General features: G+C 36.4%; 1 protein-coding gene and 1 long non-coding RNA gene across 2 annotated transcripts in view; one reads left to right on the top strand and one right to left on the bottom strand.

The window, feature by feature from the left end:
* Window positions 1–18,184, top strand: part of LOC136026931 (uncharacterized) — a 96,093-nt gene that overhangs the window by 33,270 nt on the left and 44,639 nt on the right. The window lies entirely within an intron of this gene.
* LOC136026929 (tubulin-specific chaperone E-like) overlaps window positions 1–18,184 on the bottom strand; it is a 69,251-nt gene that overhangs the window by 24,047 nt on the left and 27,020 nt on the right. Inside the window, exons 7-8 of the mRNA XM_065703775.1 lie at window positions 10,471–10,579; window positions 2,475–2,606 (exon numbers count right to left, since the gene is read on the bottom strand). Coding sequence (XP_065559847.1) covers window positions 2,475–2,606; window positions 10,471–10,579 — 241 coding nt within the window. The remainder of the gene's footprint in view (window positions 1–2,474; window positions 2,607–10,470; window positions 10,580–18,184) is intronic.

Below are 18,184 nucleotides of genomic sequence, written 5' to 3'. Positions count from 1 at the left end.
AAAAAAAAAATTAAGAGCTTTCAGCGCTGATTCATCTTGAGCAACATGGCCATTCAAAGTCAAAGCACATTTTCTGCGTCCTCTGGTTTTCGACACAACTAACCGCTCAATTCATGATCTTAAATGTCTTTCCTTCATGAAGCAAAAACTAAGTAAGAGTACAGCTAAAAAAAAAAAAAAATTAAGAGCTTTCAGCGCTGATTCATCTTGAGCAACATGGCCATTCAAAGTCAAAGCACATTTTCTGCGTCCTCTGGTTTTCGACACAACTAACCGCTCAATTCATGATCTTAAATGTCTTTCCTTCATGAAGCAAAAACTAAGTAAGAGTACAGTTAAAAAAAAAAAAAAATTAAGAGCTTTCAGCGCTGATTCATCTTGAGCAACATGGCCATTCAAAGTCAAAGCACATTTTCTGCGTCCTCTGGTTTTCGACACAACTAACCGCTCAATTCATGATCTTAAATGTCTTTCCTTCATGAAGCAAAAACTAAGTAAGAGTACAGCTAAAAAAAAAAAAAAAATTAAGAGCTTTCAGCGCTGATTCATCTTGAGCAACATGGCCATTCAAAGTCAAAGCACATTTTCTGCGTCCTCTGGTTTTCGACACAACTAACCGCTCAATTCATGATCTTAAATGTCTTTCCTTCATGAAGCAAAAACTAAGTAAGAGTACAGTTAAAAAAAAAAAAAAAATTAAGAGCTTTCAGCGCTGATTCATCTTGAGCAACATGGCCATTCAAAGTCAAAGCACATTTTCTGCGTCCTCTGGTTTTCGACACAACTAACCGCTCAATTCATGATCTTAAATGTCTTTCCTTCATGAAGCAAAAACTAAGTAAGAGTACAGTTAAAAAAAAAAAAAATTAAGAGCTTTCAGCGCTGATTCATCTTGAGCAACATGGCCATTCAAAGTCAAAGCACATTTTCTGCGTCCTCTGGTTTTCGACACAACTAACCGCTCAATTCATGATCTTAAATGTCTTTCCTTCATGAAGCAAAAACTAAGTAAGAGTACAGTTAAAAAAAAAAAAAATTAAGAGCTTTCAGCGCTGATTCATCTTGAGCAACATGGCCATTCAAAGTCAAAGCACATTTTCTGCGTCCTCTGGTTTTCGACACAACTAACCGCTCAATTCATGATCTTAAATGTCTTTCCTTCATGAAGCAAAAACTAAGTAAGAGTACAGCTAAAAAAAAAAAAAAATTAAGAGCTTTCAGCGCTGATTCATCTTGAGCAACATGGCCATTCAAAGTCAAAGCACATTTTCTGCGTCCTCTGGTTTTCGACACAACTAACCGCTCAATTCATGATCTTAAATGTCTTTCCTTCATGAAGCAAAAACTAAGTAAGAGTACAGCTAAAAAAAAAAAAAAAATTAAGAGCTTTCAGCGCTGATTCATCTTGAGCAACATGGCCATTCAAAGTCAAAGCACATTTTCTGCGTCCTCTGGTTTTCGACACAACTAACCGCTCAATTCATGATCTTAAATGTCTTTCCTTCATGAAGCAAAAACTAAGTAAGAGTACAGCTAAAAAAAAAAAAAAAATTAAGAGCTTTCAGCGCTGATTCATCTTGAGCAACATGGCCATTCAAAGTCAAAGCACATTTTCTGCAAAAGGCGAGGGTTGATGAGACGTATATCTGTTTGAAGTGGTGCATGAAACTTGCTACTTAATGTTTATTAACACGCCAGAGATAGCTATTTTTTCAGAATAGTAGAACGGTCCAATAACTGTGACTACGGGGATGATATTACACCCCCTCCCCCCAATCCCTCGCAGCAAGCATTTTTAGCCTCTTGGGAATATTTAGCAAAAATATCGTAACCCAACCTCCTCTGAATTAAATGTGATCAGTGGATAAAGGGATCTCATTCCGGTCTAATCTGAAACTTTGAAGATTTCACTTGCCACCTTGAGGCCTATTTGCTTCATAAGAGGCAGGTTTTACCTACATTCTATGAATCAAATGTGATCAGTGGATATAGAGAGATTATTCCGGCCTGACTTGGCGGGTATCCAGCCTTTTAGTTAGGCCAATATCTATCAGAAATGCTCCCATCTCCTATGAAGTAAATACAAGCAGTGGATAAAGGGGCCTCGTCCCAGCATAACCCGGGACATCTAGTCCTTCAAGTACCACCTCGAGGGCTAAAAATTAGAAATATTCTATATAGAGACCAACCTCCTATGGAATAAGTACGCCATTGCAAATGCAACCATTGAACAAAGTAAAACGGAGGAGTATTTCTCACTCGTTTATGAAAAAAATTTTAAGCCATATCCTTTCATATTGGGCGGGAAGATAAGTCACGTTAAAGATGAACATTAACAGTCAGAATGTCCGAAATTTGTCAATTCAAATTTTACGCTTGGTAAGAGGGTAGACTTGTATACTTGGTATGGCACTATTTCACATTGGACTTGCTGAAAATTACAAAGACAGCACTGAAAATTTTAGCAACATTACCTTAAGCGAACCAATTCTGGCAATAACATTCTGACGATTTGTCTCCATATTGGCCTTCTTCAAAAGAGGATTTTCGAGAATTCTTAGATCCTTAAGCGTATAGATCTTACCCAGCTGGGATATATGGTGCCACTAAAAAAGAGCAAAATGTTCTTCAATTTAAAAAAGAAGAGGAAAAGATACACTCAGAAGAAATTACGATGCTTGGAAAAGATTACTTAATATACCAGGAACCTATACGAAAGATAAAATGTGGGAGACACTACCTACCATACCACTACCACTAGACGCTACACTACCACAAATTCTTACAGGAAAAGCTAGGTCGAACTTACATTCAAATCATAAGCTCTGCGTATTTTACGCTCAACATACGAGACATCACAAAATATAAGGTTTTTGATCAGATAGGATTACCGAAAATATTGTTCCGGAGACGACAAATCTATAATGCCTCATAAGAGCTATTAGTAGTTGTCTGCTATTCAATGAGTGCTCATCAATTACCAGAAACAGTAGCGCCCATTTGGGGAAGTCCAATATTTTTGGCTCCATCCCACCTAGGTTTTGAAAATACCTACTTGGGTATTTTCCTTTAAAAATACCTTTTTTGGCATCACTGACAAAATCGAAACAACAAAATACCTCCGCCTAAATTTGGAAAATAAATTTTTCTTCTTTCTCTCTGTCCACCTTAAATTCAAAACAGACTTTTGGGAATTATCAAATAAGCATACTATACTGCTTATCAGAATCTACACACTATATAAACAGCAGTTTTTACAGATTTTACATAAATTATTTTTTCCCACTATGAATCTCCCGATATTTCTCCTTGCTATACCACTATCAGTAACTGAACGTTAGCCTCTGAAAGAAACCCCAAAAATTTGTTGAGAGAGGGGGCGGAAACATTTTAGAGATGGAGGAGGGCATATAAACTCTAATGAAAGCGACAAATGTCAATTTACACGCAAAAAATCAAATACAAAAATATTATTTATAGTTCACTATAGTTGTAAGCTATAGGAGTAGAAAAAGCAAACCAATATATATAAGCAGTAGCAAAAACTTGGTTCAGTAATGGGACACATCACATCACGCGAACTGGGAAGTTACCAAAACGCCAGGGCAAAAGGTCTCCCATAATCCCATTGTAATGCACTAAAAATTTGTCATTGCGCGTGCGCGAAAGGTGAAGTCATGAAGAGAGGAGTGCGACCGACGTGTCCAAAAATCTTTAATGGAGAGATTGGGAATTTGTGCTACAGTTTATATATTTTTATACTGTTATAAGAACATACTAGCTGAAAATTCTATGCATGAGGAATGAACAACTGAAAAAACAGGTCTGTAGACATGCTCTACAAGGGTAGGAAAACATCAAGGCCTTAAAAAATCAAACAGACGTTGGATGGTTATCTTACATACAAAACGCAGGAAATAGTCCTGTTTGCGCCAAAAGTAAATTAATAGGCGTTCTCAGGGGCAATCTGACCAGAAAATCTAGATGTGGCAAAATCAGTAAAGCACAACACTTTGTCTCACAGTACAGAAGAGAATTAAGCAAAAATTTGGAGCAGATTTTTACTCTACCTTTGTTTGTTTGATTATAACTTGCTTTATTTTAAATATTTTTATCATAAGAATTATACATTAAAACGTCTACTATTTATGTACACTAGTGGCTACAGGTGCGGTATACTTGCTCCATACGTGACTCTCCTGATAGGGCTAATGTCAGGTATTATTTAGATGTAGTGAGTTTTTGTTGACCTGGCAATAACTTATTAGGGGGAGAGAGAGAATGAGAAGTTCCTATGGATTTCAATATCACTTTTTCCTAGTAGCATTTAGTAATTTCATAAAAAAGCAACATTTGTATTTTGTTACTTCTGGGTATAGTTTAATTAGTTTATTATCAATAGGAAATTCCAATTTTTTGGCTTTGTTTACATATATATTTCGTGATCAATTCAGACTTATAATTATATATTTTGTACATATGACTTAAAATCTTGGTAACACAACATTATTATTATTACAGTGTTTTCTTTTTTTGCCAGAAAAATAATGAATATTTTCGAACATGGCAAGATTTGGTCATTTCTAAGATAGTTTTGTCTTTTGAAGGGGGGGGGGGCAAATCATTTGTCCAGGCTAGAAAATTAGAGCTTTTAATAACCTCCAGACTACATTCAAAAGCATCCTATGGATCCATTTTTGTTCTATTCATATCCTTTTTTTATATCATGACTAGTTTTTTGTGCCTAAATTTCTCTATTTTGTACATTAGTAGGCTTGTTACATTGCTATTTTTCTTACCCGTGATCATTCTTGTGTTCCATGGATTTCGTTTACATGAGGCACTTTGATATTTGTTTTAGTTTTAAACTAGCGAAAGAGCCTGTAGGATGTAAAGCATAAACTTTAAAAAAAATGTGTCGTACACTCTTTTCTGTGGACCGAGGCTGTTTCCCTTATTCAAACACAAAATTTTAAGTCCTATTCTATTTTTCTCTAAAAAACACTATTTTTTTCTCTATTTACTGCAGTTTCAAAATAAGTGCTGTAAAATTCAACAAATATCTCAAAGAAAAGCTAAAAACTCGAAATTTCTTCAAGGTAACAAATTTTTTTTTCATATTCGAAAAAAAAGTGCATTCAATTCCGTACAATTTGAGCTAAAAACATATAAACTATTTTTATTTTTAAAAGGTCTGCGATTTTTTTTTGTAGTGTCACTGAAATGATCACTAGCCGTATCGTGAAAAGGGACATAGGCTAATATTTTTTTTTTCTTCAAAGGATAGGAATACTTCAAACTTCCGAACTGTTTAAAATTTTTAACTTTTACTTAAAAATAAAAATAGGTTTAAAAAATGTTGACTAAAAATTTTTTTTTTTTTTTTTTTTTTTTTTTTTTTTTTTTTTTTTTTTTTTTTTTTTTTAGAATGGACGAACATATGTTTTCTGGTTTACTAAGGCGTCTGCAATTACCTTTTTGGGACCTGATTTGCCAGTAATACGACTGAGCTATTTACTACATAAAAGAATTCTGCTTCACAGATGGATTCAGTCGGCGCATTGGAGTTGTCTTACTCGGCCTGCCCGTAAAATTGGGTAATAGTAACTGATTAGGGACCTATTGTAATTAAAAGTAGAAGGTATCAAATAAAATTTTCACAAATATTCCTCATTTTCTTCTTCCGAGAATTCAGATGGGGCAAGGTCAGACTCCCTGCATGCCCTCCTCGTTCCGCGGTAGGAGCATAAGCTGCAGCATCCTTTCATTTTCGAGCAGCTACAGTCTTTCCTGCATCTTCCACTTTTGCATCTGCAGTAAGATTCCAGGCTTGATGCTTCTTTACAGTTTGAGACGACCGCATCTACTCCCCCTTCCGCCATCTTCCATCCAAGAAGAAGTGGATCTGGAATGCTCGGCCGAGCCTGTGCTGACGACAAGATTATCCATGTAGCGAATATGGCTCTTCGTATGCATGGCTCGAAGGTGGTGTCAGAAGGTGGAAGTCTTTTCACATCTTGTTTCTGGCACCGAACGTAAGCCCTTACATTGGCCAGTGAATTGAATCCGGCCTGTTTACCGTATCGTTTAAAATGACCTGGAATTTTGATAGGTCGTAAAATTCTCTAAACACGTCGACCGAAAGCTTCCCTTCTGCATCCTTGATCTGCTCCGTCACAGACACCATTTTTGAGGCAAAAGTTGGAGACACCGCGGTGTTTAAGAAAGAAGCTTTCCCAGCGCCGAAGAAAAAATTCGTTGTGTCACAACCTGGCAGACAGTGCACGAACGGTAACATAATCTGCTCCTCTTTGGACAAGTGGACTCCATCCGCCGGCTCGTGTACTGGGATAATGTAAGTCGGGAACTTCAAGAAAAGTTCGCTCAGTCCTTCAGCTTGAAGCTCTTCAAAAAAATGAACACAGGCTACTGCCACGTCTGTGTCGTTGGCATGCACAACGATGCTACGATGCTACAAGCGTAACGGCTAGCGTACTTGACATGTGTCATAAGGCGTTGGTCAGCCTCTTCGTGGCTGGAGGTCAAGCATTCCTCGTAGTAACAGTGTTCTGGTAAAGTTGGACAGCAGCCACGCTTGACCAGAGACACTTTGAATCTCTCCTTGAACCCACCTGAGAGAAAAATGTTGAGTGCGTTCGGAAGCTGATCACTCATCTGCTCCCAGGTTTCATACAAAATTTCGAGGAGGCGGCTTTTAGACGCTGAGCTTACAAGTACGGCATCCCATTCTTCAATTGTGCTAAGAGCGGAAATCTGGAGGTTTTTCCCTTTCCCTCGTCGGAGTCAGCATGCTGATTTCAAGGAGATCAACTCGCCGGTGTTTGTGAGCTTCCCAAACAGCCCGTCGTACCGATGTGCGACAATGTTGACTTCAGGAATACCCACTCGAAGATAATTCAGCAATGATAGAAGCAATCTTTCCGCGAAGGATTTGACTGTTTCAAACCTGGCAGGCCGATATGACCTTATCTTGGACATTAGGTCAACGATATGTACTGTAGCTGATGTTGTTTCTTTGGATTTCACAGTGGCCGGCTAAGATGAAAGTCCTCCTTTTTTTTCTTAGCCAGTTCAACAGCACAGCTTTGTTCCCCACCCTCATTCTTCAGCCAGAGGATGTCTTGGTTGATTGTTGCGGAAGATGTTCAAAAATGGATGGAGGGAAAAGAAGAATCTCTTTTGTGAGGATCTTTGCAACGGCTTTCTCCTTTTCTTCACCGTAGCTCAACTGAGCAGTAATGATTCTCTTCAAGGCTGTTACTTCAGAGCTCAGGAGATCAGTTTTAGGGACACCATTCACTTTCTGAGTTTTTTTCTCTGAAGGGAAAGTTCGGATTACAACCTTTTTCACATCGTCTTTCCTGTTGCACAGAAAGTCCTCAATCACCTCTTTTCCTTTTGTGGCTGCGCAAGTAATATCAGAAACAATCTTCTCACGTCCACGACTTCTGACGTCACAATATTCACTAGGTCGAAGTCCACTCTGCTGAACGGATTGCCACATGTGGTGAAAATGTCTCGAACTCTATCTCGTGAAAGTTGTAATCGCGTCGTCATCACTGATTGTCTTCGTGATATTTCAATGTCTCTGTGGATACATTGACTACTTGCAGGAAACCATTGCTGATGGCAGCAGAAATCGGTAAGGTAAGAATCCAAGCTTCAGTCTGTCTCTCATCCATTTATTCTCCTATTATTCCGGCCGTCGTCTTTGCATCCCTGTTCACTGTACATTCCAGTATCTGATCGGAACAGGTGGCCGTAAACCTGGTGTGCGTTCTCTTCACTGCGGAGTATCCTTTCATGAGCCTTCTGTGTACATCAGGAAAGGTTTGTGGTAAACTTCGCATGTCATATAAGTACTGTATGAGATATCTTGTGTACTGAGGATGGTCCCCACCACCAAGTATGGCAACATCCAAGCAGTTGCTGGAGCATGATTGAATTGCATCGCTATTTCCAGTATTTCTAAGAACTACCGCCAGAAAGCAAACGTGGGTGACGCATTTCGAAGGGTTTCGAAGGCATTCATTATGGGAGCCAAAGTGATTAAGGTATAGTTTGCCTTCTGAAGTGCAATTCGCGCGTTAGCACCGTTTGCCAATGAAGTCCTGAATAACTTAATGGCACTACCCAGCTGGCCCAGACGGGATAAGTCTTCTTGTGCTTCGGAGTAATACTCTTCCAAGGACTCCCAGTAGAGGGCTAGCAAGACCTCGTACAGTATGCAGTAGGCATTGATATCTTGGTAGTAGGCTTTCCCTTGAAATACCTTTTCGCATGTACCAGGTAGCAGCGGTTTTGCCTGCACTATAATCTCTTTGAGTCCGGAGCTGTCCATTATCTTATCAACTGCCTTGAGTTAGTTGAGCAGGAAGTGGAAGCCTCCCATCCGTAGGATTACGTTTTTGAAGTCATCCGGGTATTTACTTTTCACTCCCTGTGCTAGCTGATAAATGAAGAGATCTTGCGTGACCATCGTATCTCCCATCCGACAGCTTTACTTATCGCCGTGAACGTTCGCTGAGATTTTTCGACTGTTGCATGGTTGTTTGGTGCTTCATGAAGGAAAAGCAGGATATTAGATTAAATATTGACAAATCAATTTCAAATCACATATGTTCCATTTGACAAGCATTTTCACTAGAACTGGAAGTTCCAATACTAAATCTGATTGATCAATGTAACATGCCTTTTTATCAGTCCTTATAAATCTAAATTAGTCAATATCACCTAGTTTCATGTGATATTTAATTTTGTAAATTACTTTCATTAAGTCTCTTACTTCTGCAAAAAAAATTACACTCATTTTTCCAGCCAACTTTACAACACCAAAAGTGCTTTTAAAAATTCTATTTCTTTAAAAATAGTTTTTTATCTTCCAAATTTGTGTCATATTCTTCATTATCATCCATCAGCAAATCAGTATTTGCGTCAGAATCACATGTTGAATCAACCTGAAGTAACTGTTTTTTTTTTTTTTTTTATCTTGGCCTACCTGACTCACTTTTCTTTTTCATCTTCTGTTTATCAATTTCTTCTGCTTAGCTTATCAATCAACTCCCCGCTAGGTAGCGGGTAGCGTGTTATTGATAGCTAGGTAGCGGGTTACTAAACAAAATTCATATTATCGGGTACACTCGCTAAAAAAGTTGCAGACCCCCCAGATATAATAATTTAAACTTTTTTCTTAGCTCAGTGTGTTCGGAATTAAACGGGCTTTCTTTTCTAATATAAAAAAAAATACTTTATCTTGAAAAAATTTCGAGTTTTTAGCTTTTCTGTTAGAAATTTGTTGACAAAAATCTGACTTTTTTTAAAACTGCAGTAAAAAGTGTACTATTTTTTATTTATTTTTACAAACAAAAATCATATTCGTGTAGCCACAAGTCTCTTCTTTCTATTGATGTAAGGGTACACTGGATTCGACCAATCTTATCTGTAAAAAAAAATTAGAATCATCGAACCCCATTATAGGCCAAATTTGGTGTTTTTGGCCTATATCTCAAAAACGCTCCAACGGCGAACATGCGCCCTACGATATTCGTTTTCAGCATGGTCGACTACCATGGGATCCATTCTTAATATTTTTGTACCTTCCGGCATGGGTACTAATCGAAATAAGCGAGATACAGAATCTGGCGCTCTGACTAGTAATCAGTTTAGCGACATTGAATGATCATATGATGAGATAAAAAGTACCGTCTTCTGTCAGATCCTTAAACAGCTGACTAACCATCCCCAAACAACTGACAAATTTGATGGAAATTAAAAAAATCCCAACTTTCGTACTTTTGAATTTTAAAAATCCGAGACTTTTGACAAATTGCCGCAGTATTTTTTCTTAGTAGCGTAAATTATGCTTAAGTAAAAAAAAGATATGTTCTGTACGAATAAAATAGCTGCTTCTACCGCAAATTCAAATTTGAGTTATCGCTCGTTTTCCACAAAATAAAACTATGTTTCCTCAGCGCCATCTTTTCTTGGTCGTTTTCGAAAAATAATGCTACATTTTCTCAGTACTACAATTATTTATTATAAGGTTAGTTTAGTTAGGTTTAAAATTATGACAGTTCATATAACTGACTTACCAATACAGTGAACATACCACTCGATGCCTTTTTTTATGTTCTTTCGCTTCTACCGCAAATTCAAATTTAAGCACTTTTTGAGCTCTTAAGAATGACAAATTTTCAATAAAAGTATGAGTTATCGCTCGTTTTCCACAAAGTAAAACTACGTTTCCTCAGCGCCATCTTTTCTTGGTCGTTTTCGAAAAATAATGCTACATTTCTCAGTGATAAAATTATTTATTATAAAGTTAGTTTAGGTTAGGTCGAAAAGTTACTTACTAAGACTAAATAAGCTTGAACTAAAAAAGTTCAGTTACAGGTTTTACCCTAGACACGGCAGTTTTAACAAATATAACAACAGACAGATCAACATTACCTCTTTAATGTCATTTTTCGTTAGCCAAAGTACTTGAAGACTAGGGAAATCGCCTCCATCTATCTCTATGTTTTCCAATTCACTTCTTATCAAATTTAACCGCTGTAACCTGGAGAAAGTAAATGTTAATTTAAAATATAAAATAAAATTCAAGCCCTATTTGAATGACTTAAAAATCCTGTAGACAGGCCCTAACTTCAAATGATATTCGAGTTTGGATGTATGATATTTAATATATTCAAATTTTAAATATTTTAAATTTAAAGATTTAATTTTAAAACAAATAACAAAATTTGGTGAAATGAAAAACATTCCAGATGCATAGGAAAAACTCAACATACACCGAAATATTTATCCCCAAATGTAGGCTATCTTTTTTTATCCCTTTCTTTCTTGTTTTTTACTTATTAGGTTTTTTACTGTTTTCACTTTTTTACTGTTTGTTTTATTAGTATTCACTAAAATTGTTTATTATGTTAGTGTTTAATGTATAGTAATAAACATCCACTTCTTTACTGTTGCCAATTTAACAAGATACGAGATATACCGATGAAAGATGAACCTTTTTTGGAAAACAGCCCCAAAATAAACAATGAATCCAAAATAATAGATGAACCCTTACAAATAATAATAGTTTGAACCAACTTATCTTTTAATCTGTAAAGCCTAATTATTTTATTTATCAGTTATTCATGCGCAATAATTCATTTTTGTAAGCTTTTACTTTTAAGTTTATGTGCATTGGCGTGCATTTGTGATTGAAACATATTAATTGATATATAAAAGATTCACGTATATAAACTATTAGTTTCTTCTGGCCCACTGGAGATCCCTTTGTCTCTGTATGCGCATTGGTGATTGAAACCTATTAATTGATGTGTAAAATATTCGTGTATATAAAATATTAGTTTCTTCTGGCCCACTGAGATCCTTTTGTCTCGCTATGTGCATTGGAGTTCATTTGTGATTGAAACATATTGATTGACATATAAAAGGTTCACGTATATACACTATTAGTCAAAACAAACCTAATTGAGTTTAATTACAATTTATTAAAATTTGGAAATAAGTTAAAGCTCAAAGTTTCTTTGGGTCCGCCGTCAAACTTTCATACAGTAAGCACATTCTTTTCCAACTCCTTCCAATGTAATAAAGAAAACTAGATCCCTGACGCTAGACCCCTAAAGTACTGTAGCAATTGTTGGATGTTTGATATATCATGGGGCAAAGTAGAGAAGAAACGTAAGTAAAATGTTTATCGGACTGGACTCAAAACCTCGAAAGGTAAAAACCCTGTCAGCTCATGACAAGATGTGCATGAGCAAATGACAAGGTTCCAGAACCTCCCTCCCTTCCTCGCACCTTTGAGTTGGATCAGACTTGCTCCAATCTAATTCTTGATATGAGCATTTGACACAGTTATATTTTATCAAATCGAAAAGGCACTTGAAAAATAAAATTAAATTTGAAATTCTAGATTTCCAGATGGACTTTTCGAGAAATATTTCTGAGCAATCTAGAAAAGACAAAAATTTTCAATGTGAATATTTCAAAAAACGATTTTATATTCCACATGAGAATGAATTTATATGACCCCTAAAACGTTTACTTGGGAATCGGGATGATTTGTTCTTGCTTATTCTATTTAGTAGAAATACTTCATATCTTTTTCTGGAGATTTTTACGAACTTCAAGACAATTTTTTTTTTCTCTGTTTCACATTCTCCAACCCAAAACAATGTTTTTATCTCGTTTCCATCTAAAAAATCAATGCAGAAGTGTTGCTCCATAGCATAGTTAGGACTAGATTAGTCTCCAGATAATGGGGTAGTTAACAAAACACCCATTAAGGTTAACGTTGGGACCACAATGTTACTGAAGCCTAAACTCCACCCCCTAATAAAAACAGCCTATCTAAATTACGACTTGTATGGTTATATCCTTATAACCTACGGAAAACTCGAAGGAGAATAAAACCTCTCAAGGAGAATAAAACTTCTCGTCTGTCCCACCATGGGGGCAGCAGCACCCATTTTGCCTTTTTTTTGGTAAAGCCGGTCTTCTATCCTCAACCCAGCGTAAAAAAAAAAATATATAAAACATGATTACTAAACTAAATAAATACAAATAACATTTATATCCAGAATTTTATAATAAGCTTCATGATTTAATAAACACACCGCCTTGTTTGTTTTTTCCAGCTTGACAAATCCTAGGCTTCTCCCTCATTTGTCTTTAATACTATTTGTACAAGACACTTTTGTAGATGAGAAAACACCAATGAAGTGGAACTTGTATCCAAACCTTTTATGTGTCACAAGCCTCCCCCCACCCCTAAAAAGCGGTTTCATAAGATCCTTTTATAATAATTTGAGCTTATGGTAGATTACAACTAGCTTTATCTGAGATATTTGTAACGGGATCTTGGTTTCACATATACCATGTATCGTTTTAAATCTTTTTAGTCAAAAGTAGACAAAATAGGGTCGTCACCTAAAAACCCACTTATGATAAATATTTGAGGTTAACTATCTACCTTAGCCGTAGATATAATTATTTCATTAGTTATTGATTGATATATGCTTATTAATTTTTTAACGATATATTTTTGTATAATACAGAATTTTTTTTGCATTGGTAAGTACACTTAACTGAAATTAATAAATAAAGCAATAATATTTTTTGGTGTGTCAGCGCTTAGTATTGATCGTCTGCGACCGCTTATTAAACTCATCGTGACCCTCAGATTGAAAAACAATGATGGAACTATTGTCAACCAAGATTCAGGATCATTTTGAGACAGCTTTTGTAAAGTTCGAGAGAGCTCAAACTTCACAGCAATGAGCGGTCCACCGCGGAAAAAGAATGATGGAACCATTGTCAACCAAGATTCAGGATCATTTTGAGAGAGCTTTTGTAAAGTTCGAGAGAGCTCAAACTTCACAGCAATGAGCGGTCCACCGCGGAAAAAGAATGATGGAACTATTGTCAACCAAGATTCAGGATCATTTTGAGAGAGCTTTTGTAAAGTTCGAGAGAGCTCAAACTTCACAGCAATGAGCAGTCCACCGCGGAAAAAGAATGATGGAACTATTGTCAACCAAGATTCAGGATCATTTTGAGACAGCTTTTGTAAAGTTTGAGAGAGCTCAAACTTCACAGCAATGAGCGGTCCACCGCGGAAAAACAATGATGGAACTATTGTCAACCAAGATTCAGGATCATTTTGAGAGAGCTTTTGTAAAGTTCGAGAGAGCTCAAACTTCACAGCAATGAGCAGTCCACCGCGGAAAAAGAATGATGGAACTATTGTCAACCAAGATTCAGGATCATTTTGAGAGAGCTTTTGTAAAGTTCGAGAGAGCTCAAACTTCACAGCAATGAGCAGTCCACCGCGGAAAAAGAATGATGGAACTATTGTCAACCAAGATTCAGGATCATTTTGAGACAGCTTTTGTAAAGTTTGAGAGAGCTCAAACTTCACAGCAATGAGCGGTCCACCGCGGAAAAACAATGATGGAACTATTGTCAACCAAGATTCAGGATCATTTTGAGAGAGCTTTTGTAAAGTTCGAGAGAGCTCAAACTTCACAGCAATGAGCGGTCCACCGCGGAAAAAGAATGATGGAACTATTGTCAACCAAGATTCAGGATCATTTTGAGAGAGCTTTTGTAAAGTTCGAGAGAGCTCAAACTTCACAGCAATGAGCAGTCCACCGCGGAAAAAGAATGATGGAACTATTGTCAACCAAGATTCAGGATCATTTTGAGACAGCTTTTGTAAAGTTTGAGAGAGCTCAAACTTCACAGCAATGAGCGGTCCACCGCGGAAAAACAATGATGGAACTATTGTCAACCAAGATTCAGGATCATTTTGAGAGAGCTTTTGTAAAGTTCGAGAGAGCTCAAACTTCACAGCAATGAGCGGTACACCGTGGAAACTGCCATTAAGGTTCTTCATCCGTTCGAACAAGCAAAGAATATAAGTTGTTGGTATATTATGTTCCGACGAGCGAAATTGTGCTGATGACCAAGGGAATACAGCTGTTTTCTTAGATTCCAGATACTAGTATGTGATACTAGTAGATTCCAGATACTAGTACAGCTGTTAGTAGGAACTAACAGCTGTTCACCTCAGGAGATATTTTTTGACCGGTCCTAAGTTTGATCTACGTCTACATTCTAGGATCTAAGTTAGATCAGTACTTCTACAAAACTGTAAAGTTTTTCTTGGCGATGCAGCATTTTGTGGAATATGTGTTTTGGTTTTGAATGTGAAAAGAATAAATAATAAAAAAAAAGTAAAAATAAGTGATATGATGCTCTTCGCAAGAGTTGGCTTTTTGATCCTGTAATCTATAAAAAAAAAAAATGAGCCATGCAGACAGAGAGTCATTCATCTGTCTCTCTCCTCGCTTCTCCAGTAATGCATTTCCGAGCAAAAAAGTACAAAAAAAACTGGCTCAAATCCAACTGAACTCTACATCTTTCCCTATTGTCGTCGCTCCTACTAAGGCAGGGATCACCAGAGATTTCTGATCAAGAAGGCAGCTTGTTTGCAAAGATTTTCGCAAGAATAGCTACAGATCAACCCATGGAGGAAAAATGCGAACAATATAAGCAATTTCAGCATTGCACGTTTAGCAGCAAATATTGTTCGGGCATTTGAGCAGAGCCGTATTAGCCGAGTGGTTAGAGTCTTGGCGTAGTTGGCTAATTGGCTTGGAACGAAGGTAAATGGTATAACTCGGTAAGCTCAGCCTAAGTCAAACCAGCTCTAAATGGGTACCTGGAGAATCCTGGGGGGAAAACATGAGAAGTGTCGAATGATTTACCCCAAACCACGCAGTTCACTCCTGGCCGAAGGCGGTGAATCCGGAGATCAGTACCTACGCACGCAGACCATTGGTCAGCATGCGAAAAAGTTTTAAGATAAGTTTTTATGAGGAGAGGGTTCTGTCCTATTATGCGAGAGACGACGATCGAAAAGAGACAATTCGCAGAAGAAGAAGAATTTTGAAGTGACTATTTTAACATTTCCCATGGAAATAAGTGAAATTGTATACATACATCTCCCAGTGCATGCAACTTCCGTACCCAGTGAGAGCGCATTTAGCATAGTTGGGTACTTTACACGAAAGCGGCACACACGAAAGACTACAAAATCACTTGAACTTCGAATATTTTTAAGTGAAAAATTTCAATTTATGTGTTTTTTGGTATATTTGGTCTTATTTATTTTTTCAGTATATATTTTGTCAGTATATCAGTATATATATATTTGGTCAGTATATGTTCATTTTACTCCTTAAACCTAAAGAAACTGGAAAAAACAGCAATATCTGTTAAAACGGCCATTTCTTAAGTAAAAACAGGTCATTTCTGTTTATCGGTTAACAAACCGATTTCTAGTTTTTTCATTATTTTTGTTTCTGTTCAGTTTTGTAAGAGCCGTTTTTGCCTTTTCCATTTTGGCCAAAAACAGAAACGGAGCCAATCCCTATTTTTGATTAATGGCTATTACAAGCCCGGATGGGCCGAAAACGCACTTCACAGTCAATAAACACAAAAAAAAACATTTAATAAAGTTTTTTATAAAAAAATGAAGTCAAAATATAAAAAGGTGAAAAGTATAAAAAGGATAAAAAACAATTAAAACACGTGGAACTTACAATGGAATTAAACCAAGTAAAACACAAAGACAATTTAGTCTTATGAGCAAAAATTAAACACAATTAACAAAGAAAAAAGACCATAGAAAGAAAGTCCAAAATTTATAAGATGGACACTAGACAATGAGAGTTAAAAATGAAGAAAGGGGGGGGGGGGGGGATTCAGTGATTTAAAATAACAACTACGCAATGGAAAAAAAATATATATTTCTGTGAGAAGTTTTATTATGGTAAAATTGTAAATTTTTGTTGAAGCAGAGCGAGGGAGGCAAGGTTGAAGGGGAAAACATTGACTAGGGGTAACTGAATTTGGGCGGGGATAATGTAGGACAGTGTTAGCAAAATCCAAAGAAATTGTTTTCCTTAAGGCATACTTGGTATCGTTTAAATGCTGATAGTAGCACCGTTGCGCTAACGTTGTTTTTTTTGTTTTTTTTTCAGTTTTCTAAATAAATTTGTGTAGTTCTTGGGAACCTCTTGGGAGTTGTGACAGATCAAAAGCCGAAAATTTTTACAACAATGATTAAAAGAGAAGGTGATGGACCCATGTTTATTGATAAGATGTCTCTATTAATGAACGTAGTTTCAGAGAATGTACGTATGATGTCTGTATTTGGCAATGTTTCATTCATAGAACAGAGCATAAACATTCTAATGTTTACCATTGCTTCAGTTTGATGTATTTCACTTTCAGCAATTGTATTTTAAAGCTGCTAGGTTTAAGAGAAATACATATTAAAAATTCTAACTTTTAAACCAGAAAAAGAGAATAGGGTCTTCAGACACTTTCTTATGGCCGTGATTAAGTGAACTGATGGAACTCGAAAATCCCATGTTAAAATCGAAAATTTACATTTAAAAAGTACTCAAGTATTCATTGGCTGAAGATACCGCTTTTAATATCAGGCCGTAGCTTCTTGAAGATGCTACAAAATGTTTGCAAGGATTTTTCTCTGTTTTCTCTAATTGCTTGGATATCTTAGAAAATGTCTCGCTCTTTTTCACAAGTGTACTCTATGAAGGATATTGCTTTTAGAACAAAATCGGTACTATCATGAGCAGAAGAAAATAACCTGTAGGATGATTGCAACCATTTTTAGATTTATTTTCCTGTTTTCTAACAGTCCCATAGAATATTTTCAGCTACTTGAAATTTTTACAAGTTTTTTTGCCAGAAAGAACCGTTTCAGATCGCCGATAACACCCCTAGAGACCAGATTGACAAGCTGGTATAATTAACGTGGTATTTCCACCAATGAATAAGTGCTATTTGAAGGGTTATTGACAATCGACGGTCTCTAGAGAATTGAGAGACAGAAGGCTACCCTAACTTTGATTTTGAAACTCGATGTTTTTCAAGTTCACTTGATCACTGCTTTAATCAACACAACATGGTTAATAATAAAATCTACCCGTGTATGCAATAAGAGAAGTTCTGGTGTTAATCTGTTTTTTTGTCTTGACTTCGAAAAACGAATTCGGCCCACCCAGGCTGGTAACAGTTATTTTTTGGAACAAATCTTATCCAAATGATCAAATCTAATGAATCAATAAAAAACAGTTTAATATATGTAAAACGTAAAAAAGGCTACAAACATTAGGGTTGCAGCATTAATAAGGCTTAAAAATGATATTTTAGAAGGTGCCTATGGTAACTTTTCTTTCAGAAAAGTTACTTTCAAAAAAGTCACTATAAAGTGACTTTTCTTTCAGAGGAAGCTATTTATAACCTACTATAAGGTCAAAGTATTATCAATTTAAACGGGTCTTAAGAAGATCGCCTTTTTTATAATGCCCGTTCATATTTATAAACTTTTTAGGTGAAAATTCACCGCTGCGCAGCAGCATATCCTCTGAAACTGAGAAGTCACCAAATTAGCTTTAAAGTAGTTCTAAATTGATTGGGTATCTCAGGATCGTCACTCGATAGCGTCATTTTGACTTAGCATCATTCGATAGCGATAGCGTCACTCGATAGCGTCATTTTGACTTGGTTTTTGTAAGAATATGTAAAATCATGATCAAGGCATAAAGTTTAAACC

This window comes from Artemia franciscana, chromosome 5, assembly GCF_032884065.1.
Source record: "Artemia franciscana chromosome 5, ASM3288406v1, whole genome shotgun sequence".
Lineage (NCBI taxonomy): Eukaryota > Metazoa > Arthropoda > Branchiopoda > Anostraca > Artemiidae > Artemia > Artemia franciscana.
This window is presented reverse-complemented; position numbering and strand designations above follow the sequence as displayed.